This window comes from Lingula anatina, chromosome 6, assembly GCF_051362555.1.
Source record: "Lingula anatina isolate TDL-2025a chromosome 6, LinAna3.0, whole genome shotgun sequence".
Lineage (NCBI taxonomy): Eukaryota > Metazoa > Brachiopoda > Lingulata > Lingulida > Lingulidae > Lingula > Lingula anatina.
Window position 1 is genome coordinate 1,331,549 of NC_141772.1, and position 11,772 is coordinate 1,343,320.

The 11,772-nt window shown below is 40.7% G+C and overlaps 2 protein-coding genes across 4 annotated transcripts; both read right to left on the reverse strand.

The window, feature by feature from the left end:
* Positions 1-2,399: 2,399 nt before the first annotated feature.
* LOC106164330 (uncharacterized) lies at positions 2,400-6,044 on the reverse strand. 3 transcript variants are annotated; one of them, XM_087015650.1, is made up of 5 exons: positions 5,903-6,044; positions 5,234-5,479; positions 4,697-4,930; positions 4,249-4,346; positions 2,400-3,940 (listed from the first exon to the last, which is right to left on the reverse strand). In XM_087015650.1, exons 2-5 carry the CDS (start codon positions 5,370-5,372, stop codon positions 3,803-3,805), a joined length of 609 nt encoding a protein of 202 aa, XP_086871776.1. In that variant the 5' UTR covers positions 5,373-5,479; positions 5,903-6,044; the 3' UTR covers positions 2,400-3,802. The 3 variants fall into 3 exon arrangements, with proteins under 3 accessions (XP_086871776.1, XP_086871777.1, XP_086871778.1); XM_087015651.1 differs by lacking the exon at positions 4,249-4,346; XM_087015652.1 differs by lacking the exon at positions 5,903-6,044 and having other exon boundaries at positions 4,697-4,964.
* A 252-nt stretch (positions 6,045-6,296) lies between these two features.
* Positions 6,297-10,076, reverse strand: LOC147760965 (malignant fibrous histiocytoma-amplified sequence 1 homolog). Its single transcript, XM_087015086.1, has 2 exons — positions 7,037-10,076; positions 6,297-6,588 (listed from the first exon to the last, which is right to left on the reverse strand). The coding sequence occupies exons 1-2, from the start codon at positions 10,074-10,076 to the stop codon at positions 6,299-6,301; spliced, it is 3,330 nt and encodes a 1,109-aa protein (XP_086871212.1). The 3' UTR covers positions 6,297-6,298.
* Positions 10,077-11,772: the final 1,696 nt, after the last annotated feature.

The following is an 11,772-nucleotide window of genomic DNA, read 5'->3' on the forward strand; positions in this document are numbered from 1 at the left end:
ATGTGTACCAATCAAGTAACGTATACAACATTAAATTATGGTTAATTTACAATGAAAAAAAAAACATTAAAATTTATTTATATTAGCACTTGGTAAGTGCCAAAAAAATTATTTCCATTGTCCCCAACTCTTAGTTGCTCTATGTACATAATACGGTCAAAGCGAGGCTAATATACGGATATTATAAGTAAGAGTTTTCAGGTTTACACGGTTGTGAATTTATTTGTGTCATTCCTAGCTTAAGGCAAAATTCTTTACATGCTTAAATTGAAAGCTCAATAAATGTGTCACAACATACTGGTAATTGAAAGTTGTGCAGAGGCCTGTATAGATTGAAAGATCAGAGTTTAAGACGAACTTCAGTAAGAGCTTTGGTAAAATTTCAATTTCAAACTCATTTTAACCCTAAAAGGCTCCAGATCACATTATTCAAAAATTATTTCTCAATTTGACAATGTACAAAATGTAACCCTGATTACGTTAATAGCCGAGATATTACACCGTTTCTGACACCCTATAAATCTCCAAAATTTTTTGTTGGAATTTTTCGGGAATTAATCCTGATCCCGTTCATGCTATTCAAGCCTAGAAAAAAAATCAATGGCGTTTTCAATAGAACATCATTAAAATAATTTCTTCCTACATTTTGTACATTGTCAAATTGAGAAAATTTTACCCAATTCAAAAGTCTAAGACCTCCGGTTTGCCTAAAAGCCACCTAGCGGCAGACCGGTTGCTCCCAGGTTGAAAAATTGAGCCCAGATTTTTTTATGTCAGCACTACGTGATCCCGATGGGATAAGAAATGGCGGCAACCAGGCAATGAAACTCTGTTAGCGAAACTAGTATCACGAGTCCATTTCCACTTTCCCAGAACTCGTAATTTGGTACATGCTTGTTTCAGAAGCTTGTACTAAGATCTTGAAGTGTTGTGAGTGTTCAAAAGTAACAATACAACATGAACATCTACTTTCAGTTTCAAATTTGACTATACTGTAGTACTCACTGTTATTTATGTCAGTAGCAGTACCTTCAGTTTCAGTTCTAAGGCGTACAGGTGCTTTCTTTATGGGCTCGGTGCTGTTACTCAGGTAAATGACAGTCAGTAGCAGCTCTCTGTAGATATTTTTTCTGTTTTTTCTCTGTCTAATTTCTGCTGGAGTGTCAGAGTTCTGTAGTCAACTTCAACGCTTATCGTTTTATCGTATAGACAAATATTGTATTAGGCCGCGCTCACGTACTTCATTTCAGGTAGAACTAGCAACCGTGATATTCATGGTAAGTTTTCAAAAATTACAGTTCTTTTTAAACCCATGGGGATTCGGGATAATGTGTTTTGTTATGTTTTTATCATGCTTGCATTGTATTCAATAGATCAACAACACTTAAAGAAACAGGTGCTACAACAATGGTTGGAACTATTTTTTTCACGGTCAAATTAAAAAGTGTATATCACAGGTGTGATTTTCTAATCCGCCAGACACTGTAAACAAGTTTTTTAAAATAAATTATTGTCTGGGTTCCATGTACATGTTTTAAAGACTAACTGATAAAACTGGCCTTAACTGAATATTTTAAGATTCGTTTTTAATTGTTAGACTAAAAACAACCACTCCATGTTTTTTCAGTGAGGTGGAGGGGGGGGGGGCGGTACTTGACCCGACTGACTGACAAACACAAACCAACAGATAGATGTGGAGAAACCTGGAACTCTGTATAATGTACATGTGTATGGGAATTGATGGGCGGGACAATAGTAAACAATTCGGGATTTAGGAGGGGCGTCAGGGGGTCAGGACCCCCCTTAGTTTTCTGAAAATAAATCACACAGATAGTCCCCTCTTGAAATTAGAATTGTGACTAGCTGAATCATAGTTCTCAAGCATACCAAATGACACTGTTTACCCTCCAAATCACCAACATTCCCCAAGGCCCCTAAGCGCTGCGAGGGTCAGCTTCCCATGTAAGGCCTGTCATATTCCTAAAACAAACAAACAAAAAAGCCCACCCCCTTCAAATAATCCTGGATCAGCCCCTGCGGTATAGCAATTAGGCACGTGTAATGTGTTTAAGAATTTTTTGTTTGCTTTTTTTTTTTTATATTTTTCAGTTATGCAATTCCAAGTTTCTTTTTCACTGGCTTAAACTTCATACTTTTAGAAATGCTATATGTACAATTATCACCAGGCGGCTTTTCTGTATTCTACTTAATTGCAGGAGACATGTTAATCTGTTCAACTGATTGCATTCAGCAACAGTCCCCAACAAGTTGGATTGAACAACATGGACTGGTAAATTCACTGGGAATGGGCCCTTTAACTTAATTTTTACCATACTTTTACAGATGCTGTATGTCCATGGAATTTGCCTTGAAAAAAGAAAAGAAAAAATCAGTTTGTTTACTTCAAATTATTTATTAATTTCTTTGTTTTTTTGCCGTACAAATCCTGTGGGGAGAACACTGGTCAAGTGGTATCCGTGACTTTAAATAAATACCAACCAAGTGGACACGTAGACCAGTAACAAAAGTGATGAACAGAAGACTGTAGACATGCTCTTGCTAAGTTGTCACCATTCTGAATACATGGTGATCAAATGTAATGTATAAAAATCCCAGTCTAGTTGTGAATATGGGTAAATAATGATAAAATATATAGTATGTCATATCCATAGACATCATGTACATTAACTTGCCTAGTTTTATAAGAATAAAAACATTTAAAACATCTAAACTGTCTTTTGTAGACAAAGGAAAAAAATTGATAATTTTAAAGACAGACAAGTTCACATCTTATCATAGCATAATCCAAACCACGACACAGCAGATGGAGTGCACATTTTTACACACTTTCCTAAAATCTTACCATTGCCACTTCACTTGATCCATTTTCTAGAACAAACAAAGCCAGCTCTATATAACCTGTATTTATAGTTGTAAACAATTCTTGCAGTTCAAACCCCTCATGGCAAGACTTGATATCGGGATTTGAGCAACTATCAAATGTTTTTTAGCACCCGAATGGAGCTGCAAGAAAGAGGAACCTGGGTGTTGCATGCCTTGACTTTATGACCGGTAACCAGATCCATCTCACCTTAGGACAGACAACAATGAGATATGTTAATAAATGTCATGACCAAAAATAATTTAAAGGAAAATTAGCCCTAAAATTTAGCTGCTATGCTCGCTAAATAATGTATGTTTTAAAAGTAAAAATGTTATCTACCACACCTGTTTGCAAAATGTTTCTGCTCCTATGCAAACTTATCAAATATTATAATTTGAGACTTTAATTCAGCTGGTCGAAATGTATACAAGGCATGCTGGCATAAATCTTACATTCTTTATATCTGAAGATAAATTTTTAATAGATGGTTGACGGCATTAGACTTCCTCATAAGTTTATGAATCGTAAACTTGATATAATTTCCTTCTACTTCTATATTTCCCAGTACATACATCTAGTCCACTCCATCTGTGCTATGTATTGTATAACAAAGAATTCATCCACTACAAACAGAAATATTTGTTTCATACTACAACTTGGGAACAACATGATACCACTACCTACTCTGGTACAGGGACAGTGTGACTGTGCTGTTTACCATGTATCGATGACAACCAGTGTTTTCATGATATATTTGGTTTTTACATACAAGTGTCTATGGTTTTGTTGAGATGGAGAACATGATTTCTATGTTGTGACCTGTTCCCTATAGGAGGCGCTTGTCTTCCGTGATGGTGGCGTTCAGCACTATCAAAGTGTCTGTGATTGTGATTGTTTTCACTGGGGAGTCCCCAGAATCTATATTATGATATGAGCTGAGGTGGCTGAGCTGAGGATGACTACTACTATTACTACTGGTATGGTGACTTGGTGACTTTGGAGAACTGGCACTGGATGAGTGATGGTTGGGATGAACCTCAGAGTCTGGATACAGATCTGGAACGATTCACATTATACACATATATACTAAACCTTTATGGAATTAAGCACCATAGATTTTATATATAAAGTAGTAATTCATTTGCAATTTTATGATAATCAAATTTGGGAGGGTAATCAAGATACACACAAATTTACTGAATGCCATCACGGTTGTGTTGACTGCATCTACAGAGGTATAAAAGAATCAATGTTTGTCTAACCATCTGCCAAAGACAACTGTTGAAGTTACGGATAAATTAAGATCCTTAATTATCATAATGTTAACCGACCATTTTTATAATAGTGAATTACAAATGCATTACCTTCATATGGTATGGGCAATGTGTGAGATTGGTGTGAGAATTATGTCCAGGGACACATGAGTACTGTGGCAAGGAGGCAGTGTGGGGGGCAGGGGGCTCTGAAATTGAACACAAATATAAAGATGTGGTGTGAGAATTATGTCCAGGGACACATGAGTACTGTGGCAAGGAGGCAGTGTGGGGGGCAGGGGGGTCTGGAATTGAACACAAATATAAAGATGTGGTGTGAAAATTATGTCCAGGGAAACATGAGTACTGTGGGAGGAAAGCAAGGTTTAACTCGATATAATTCTTCTTTACATAAAGTCCAAATTACCAAACAATAGTTAAAATGTAAAGTGTTTGTCGGTAAAATAATTATTTTCCTTTACACAGATCTATCCCTGTTTTATTAACCTCAACTAAGAATTGGAATTGCTTAGAAAATGTCATCCAAATGATAAAATACCTGGATTGTCTGTGGGTGACTTGGAGCAGTGATAACTATCTGCTGTTGATATGGTGTGAGGCAGGGAGCTGGTGTTAAACCATTTCGGTGGCTGATGAATATGGCCACTGGGCTTGGTGACCTGTCCCGGACCCCATTGTGATTGGCAAGTTAGGATGAGGGCTAAATGTTTGCAGAGAGACCAGTCCAGTGCTGCTGGTGCTCCGTGTGCTGGGAGAGCTACTGTCTGACGCACTGCTTGGAGGAGATAAACTGTTGATACTGTGCTCTGTGGAAAGTAGATACGTTACATCTCCACAGGATATACAGAAAGTTATTTTTTCTATTTTTTTCTATTGATGATTGGCATAAACCTGTAATTTCGGCTCGCCCCAGAATATACCTCACATGAAGTTTTTAACACTAAGGCTTGAATGGTCCTTACTGAGGCAGATAAAATATCAGATAAATTTGGTTTAAATTGTCTTCACAACTTTTTACCAATTCTGAAAATGTAAAAATAGGTAAAAAAATCTTTTAAATTGTCTCAGTACAAACCTGACTCTGCAGCCGGCTGGTGTGCATCACAAGTCAGCGGCACTGACTGTTCTAGATCATCATCCTCCACATCACTTGGAAAGATGGCTGTCGTGTGCCCACACTCGGCCTTGGCGTACCGGGGGTGTGACTGGAACATGGGTAACACATGTCCCTGATACTCCAGGAACTGGTCCGACTTTGAGCTTTCCCGTTCCTCATCTGATGGATTATATGGCGTCAAGTCACCGGGTAAAGTTGTCTCATCTGTAGAAGTTATAATATTTTATTTAAGATTAGCAAAAAATCATTATCTGTGTTATGCAATCCAAATTACAATATTCATTTTTCCATCAGCATTATCACACCTAAAACGTCATTTTTTGTGTGACACTGAAATATTGCAGTAGTAGTGAAGACCGGGAGCTGTTTTTTTTTTTTTTTTTTTTTTTTTTTTTTGTATTATTAGAACTTTATATAAGGGTAATTTAAACTTATATTTTATAGTGCATTCAGACTTTCTCAATGACAAGTTTTTTGTCACTTTTCAATTTTGTCGAGCAGCATCCCACTGTGAGATAGGTTTCACCCCTCCCTCTATCACTGATCGTCCCCTTCCCCCATTACAGAACCGAACAGACATCTTCATCTAATAAAACAATGACGTATTATCATATCACGTGTTCTCACCTGTATGTCTCACTCCTCTTCCTGGTCTAATAAATAATGATCACCCTGACCACGGACGTTCCCACCAGGCAGCACACCACCGCTATTATTATAATCCCTGTCGTTGTGGACTCGTCATCCAGATTGATAACAGTGGTAAAAGACGTCCCCTTTCTCATTCATGGATTATATGGATGGGTGAAGGTCACTGGGTAAAGCGGCTGCCAGGAATTACTGCAGGAGCAATTCTTTAGTCTAACTGACTAAGGGTCATTGTTTGTTTTTTCCTTTCTAAAAGCTTTATAAACTGAGATGTAAGGCCTAAATATTTGATAATATCAAAGAATTTCTGAAAATAAAATAAAATTTGTACCACGATTGCAGCAGAAAGTGAGTCAGTTTTGTTGACCACTTGGTTTATTTAAGGAGGGAAGCAAGCTCACTTTGTCTATTTTTCCTGAGGCAGTCTCTTAATAAATCAAATGCCTCATCTCCTCTGGTTTTGATAATGTCCAGGAAGACATCAGTTTTCTCTGGACATACCACCCTGGTAGCTGAGGCTTGGTCATGGTGTTGAGGAAGCTCTGCTTTCACTCTTTCAGCTTCACGATGGGTGATGATGTCTTCTTGGAAGAATTCATTCAACATGTCCAGGAGACAGGGTTCTGTGATTTTTTCGCGAAGCCTTGGCTTTTCTTTATGCAGAACTGAAAACAATAAAAAACCTGCAATGTTTTTTAAATGATACACACATGAAAGCTAAAAAAACTACCTGTAGTTGTTATGTAAAAATAGTACTTTTAGTGGATAATTAATAATAAGGCTTTGACACACAGACAGAGGCAACTATAGAAAAATACTAAAATTCGTCACTGCTGTAAGAAAACTTTTTGCATGTTATCTAGGAACATGGAGAAAATATGTTAAAATTTTACAAAAAAATACTTAGTATGGGAAGTCAATCACCGGGGTAATGTTATTATAGCTAAAATGCTGCACTAAACGAAAACACATTAACATAATGAAACTATTCTTGTTTGTATATTATTTTGTATGTCATGTTCAGGTGAGGGCAGTCTTACAACATTTTTTTTTTAAATAGAGGAAGAGAGGGAGTGAATCATTGTGGTTATGCTATAACAGTAATGTGTTTACCTTCCTGCCAGCTAGGTGGATAGACCAGATCTCCAGGAATGGATACAGCATAATTGACACATGGCACCTGTCTTGGTTTGGCTGTCTCCCCAAGGGTTTGGTCAAGTATCTCCCCAGGGAAGAGGGTTGGGTGCTCACTGTCCTTACGAACACAGTGGGGGCACACCAGATACTTGTCATATGAGAGTCCAGGCCAGTCCTCTTTAATGATGTCCATGAGGTCACTGTGGCCTTGCGTGAGAACACCCCACAAGTGTGAGAGATGTGATCCTCGGACAGCAATGCTGATAACCCAGTCTGGGTCTTGGCTGACTGTATCAAGATTTGACTGCTGTAGCCCCCGTGTCAGCTGCATTTTGCATCCTTCAAGTTCTGCATACACCCCATCCTTCCAATCAATTCGCAGGGTCTTCATGAGTCCAAGGTGTTTGTGCTGACGAACAGAAAATTTCTCATATAAGCCATCGGGACATTTGTATGGAAAGAGAACCTGCAAGGTAAGTTGTATGGTGTCTGGGGGAACGCTGCTGGGCCATTTGGTGTCTACCTCAGGTTGTCTTTCTTCACTGAGGAGCCATGGAAAGTGGAATGAGGTATTGGATAGAAGGGATTCATCTTCCTGGACTTGATAGCACAGCTCCAGTTTCAGCATCATTTCAATCATGACATCAACTTCACTGCTTGACAATTTGAAAGACTCACACAGGCAACTCATAGCTTGTTTAGAAACAATTCCTCTGCTGAAGATGTCTTCTTCTATTTCAGGTGCTTTCCTTCTTGTAATCTTCATGGACCTCCGGAGCTTCTGTGATACTTCACATTTATCATGAGTGAGGACTGCCTTGAGAACATTCACTAGAATCTCTTGCTTGTGGAAAACTACTTTCATCAGCGAAAGGCTTCTATCAAACCATATTATGTCTCCACGGTGAGCTAGGAAACTTAAGATGTCACAAATCATTCTTTCTACTTCCTTTGGATTTTTTTCTCTCCATGATGTAGGTGCATTTTGCAGAATGAGGTCTTCAATCACTTCCCAGCTGAGTGTGTTTTCAGAGCCTTCACTTTTCTTGGTGCAGATATTCTTGGCTGCTTCCACCCACATTCCTGGTAGTACTTCAGCACTTGTCCTGGCAAAAGAAACAAGGTAGTTTCTCAGCTCTGGGACTCCTTTATAGGTTTTGGAACTCGCTGTAAAAATATGCTCATAGATGGGTTTCATCTGACAATACAAGGTCTGCAGATGAGCTGCTTTGCTTTGGTAAGCTTGGCGGAGAGATGCTTGGGCTTCCGGCATTTCTTTTATTTTGTTATCACAAGTCTCCTTTTGTGCTTGATACCACTTCTTCTTTTCATCTGCATGGTCTTCAAGCTGCCTGTTTATTGCAGAGCATTTTGTTTCTACTTGTGTGATTTCAACCTCATCAAGGTGAGTTCCAATTAGTGCTATTTGTATCCCTGGCATCTGTGCTTGCACCTTGTCAATCCAATCTCCAATGAGCGGCTTAAAATGACCCTCATTTTCTGCATCATATTTAGACAGATCGAACGTGATGAAAACCAACCCACTAGTGGAGATAAATATGGGATGTCCTATTCTATAGGCATCATGTCCACCAAAGTCATTGATATTGAAGGCAATATCTTCATCAGCCTCCCATGTTCCCTGCTCCACCACTCTTGTCCTGTCTGCCTTCTTTGTGAGGATCGACTGTCCAAGTTGCAATGTACGTGAAATGCTAGTTTTTCCTGCTTCTGTTTCACCAAGAAAGCTGACCTGTATTCTGCTTGACTGGATTGCCTTGGTGTCAGTTAATGCCTCAAAATACCTCTTGATGGCACCTAGCCCCCTGTTGGCAATATGTTTAGGTGGTTGCACCAGAGGATTATCTGTCACGTTTAGATTTGTTTCCATATTACAGATCTGACGTGGCAAATGAGTGATGTTATTGGATTCCAATTTAAGAATCTGAAGTTTAGTCATTTTTGTGATGTCCACTGGTACGTCAGATAGCTTGTTGTTATCCAGGTACAGTTTCTCTAGATTAGTCAGGCCACACAGTGCTATGGGAAATGTAGTGTAGTCGTTGTTATTGAGCCAGAATAGTTTAAGTCCCTTCATCTTGCTGATATCCACTGGTACGTCAGATAGCTGGTTGTGAGACAGGTCCAGCTTCTCCAGGTCAATCAAGCCACACAGCGCTATGGGGAATGTAGTAAAGGCATTGTCATGAACCCAGAATATTCTAAGCCCCTTCATCCTGGCGATATCCACTGGTATGTCAGATAGTTGGTTGTCAACCATGTCCAGCTCCTCTAGGTTAGTCAAGCCGCACAGTGCTATGGGGAATGTAGTGAAGTCATTTTCATGAAGCCAGAATAATCTAAGCCCCTTCATCCTTCTGATCGCCTTCGGTAAGTCAGATAGCTGGTTGAAAAACAGGTATAGCTTCTCTAAGTTAGTCAAGCGACATAGTTCTATTGGGAATGTAGTGAAGGCATTGTTATCGAGGAATAATATTCTAAGCCCCTTTAACCTAGTGATATCCCCTGGTATGTCATATAGCTGATTGAAAGACAGGTGCAGCTCCTCTAGGTTAGTCAAGCCACATAGTATTGTGGGGAATGTACTGAAGGCATTGCTATCGAGGAATAATATTCTAAGCCCCATTATCCTGTTGATATCCCCTGGTATGTCAGATAGCTGGTTGTCTGACAGGTTCAGCTCCTCTAGGTTAGTCAAGCCACACAGTGCTATGGGGAATGTAGTGAAGGCATTGTGGGATAGGTCCAACACTGTGAGGTGTGGCAGGTTGGATATGGACTGTGGCAAAGAATGTAACATGTTACGTGATGCATTGATCTTCTTAACATTTCTGCACCTGTCAATGGACTCTGGTAGGTTGTCTATATCGGCAGAGTCTATATGAAGCTCAGTCCATTCCAGCACAGTGGCTCGGATCTTGGACTGTGGAGACGACTGCAGCCTATGTAAGAGATCAAGACTCTCTCTTCCTGCTGTTACTTGTCTGTAAGTCATGTCTCAGAAATGGAGCACTTGGAAAAAGGCTCACTGCAATATCTTGTAGATGTGCAAAATGTTTTAAACTTCCTCCGTTACTGCAAATGCACGTCTTTTATTGTTCTTTTCTTTGTCTGAAATTGAAAAAGATAAAATTGGTAGTTTCAGTGATGATTTACCTAACCACCTCCTTTTTTGTTAACTCTCCCGAAAAGGAGCAGTTGTAAGCTCCAACCTATAAATAAGCATATCAGTTTCTACTGACCAGCCAGCACACTTCACATCAGCATCAACAGCTCTGCAGTTGAGCGGTTCAGTGGCTCCTGACACAAGTGGCACTGAATCTCACCGGCCCTTGTCTCAGTGGCGCACCTGACAATCCACTACAAGAGCGGTCTACTTGACAGCAATCTCACCAGCAGCAGTTTTCAGTTTGTTTCTATTTTAGTCAGATTTTAAACTGTTTTTCCCTCACATTAAATTTATTATTTATTTTGTTGTATTATTCGATCCGTCTGCAACATTTGGTTTTCCAAGCCCAATTTCAACACCCAAGGGCACCGAAAAAAATTAAAAGCAGTAAGAACAGGAAGCCTCTCTTCTTTCACAAAACTCGTATTAAAAGCAAGACAGATGATTTAAGAAACAAAAAGCACCCAAAGACTATTTCAGATTACAGAAGTAGTGATTGCATTTCAGACAGAATGCGAAAAGGCAAACAACACTTACATCAATAGCTTGGAAGACTACGATGCCATTGAAGCATCCCAGCTTTGGATCGTACACTAGAGGATTTGAAAAGCTGGGTATCAGACCCCATCCTGACGGAAGTCAACAACAAGTTTCACTCCATTTCACGATTCTCAGGGGCCCACCCGGCAGCCCATAATGACAGCTGTCTCCAGGCAGCCATTCTCTCACCAGCCCTCATCTCAGGGGCCCACCCGGCAGCCCATTATAACAGCTGTCTCCTGGCAGCCATTCTCTCACCAGCCCTCATTTCATGGACACACCAGGCAGCCAATATTGACAGCCGTCTCCAGGCAGCCATTCTCTCACCAACCCTCATCTCAGGGGTGCAACTGGCAACCAAAATGACAGCTGTCTCCAGGCAGACGTTCTCTCACCAGCCCTCAGTGGCAGCCCATAATAAAAGCTGTCTCTTGGCAGCTGTTCTCTCGCCAGCCCTCATCTCAGAGACGCACCCGGCAGCCCATAATGGCAGCAGCCTCCTGGCAGCCATTCTCTCACCAACCCTCATCTCAAGGGCGCACCCCGCAGCCCACAATGACAGCTCTTTCCTAACAGCCGTTCTCTCACCAGCCCTCATCTCATGGACACACCCCACAGCCCACAATGACAGCTCTTTCCTAACAGCCATTCTCTTACCAACCCTTATCTCAGGGGGCGCCCGGCAGCCCACAATGACAGCAGTCTCCTGGCAGCCATTTTGTCACCAGCCCTCATCTCAGTGGTGCGCCCGGCAGCCCACAATGACAGCTGTCTCCAGGCAGCCATTCTCTCACCAACCCTCATCTCCGGGGTGCGCCCGGCAGCCCACAATGACAGCTGTCTCCAGGCAGCCGTTCTCTCACCAACCCTCATCTCAGGGGCCCACCCGGCAGCCCATTATAACAGCAGTCTCCTGGCAGCCATTTTGTCACCAGCCCTCATCTCAGTGGTGCTCCCGGCAGCCCATAATGACAGCAGTGTC

What these genes read in the sequence shown, in the direction of transcription:
- LOC106164330 (XM_087015650.1), bottom strand. Translation starts at nt 5,372, where the DNA reads ATGTTCCAGTCACACCCCCGGTACGCCAAGGCCGAGTGTGGGCACACG. An exon ending in CCAGCCGGCTGCAGAGTCAG is followed by an intron (nt 4,931 to 5,233) that starts GTTTGTACTGAG and finishes TCCTCCAAGCAG; the next exon opens with TGCGTCAGACAGTAGCTCTC. An exon ending in ATTGCCCATACCATATGAAG is followed by an intron (nt 3,941 to 4,248) that starts GTAATGCATTTG and finishes GAATCGTTCCAG; the next exon opens with ATCTGTATCCAGACTCTGAG.
- LOC147760965 (XM_087015086.1), bottom strand. Translation starts at nt 10,076, where the DNA reads ATGACTTACAGACAAGTAACAGCAGGAAGAGAGAGTCTTGATCTCTTA. An exon ending in TCCACCTAGCTGGCAGGAAG is followed by an intron (nt 6,589 to 7,036) that starts GTAAACACATTA and finishes TATTGTTTTCAG; the next exon opens with TTCTGCATAAAGAAAAGCCA.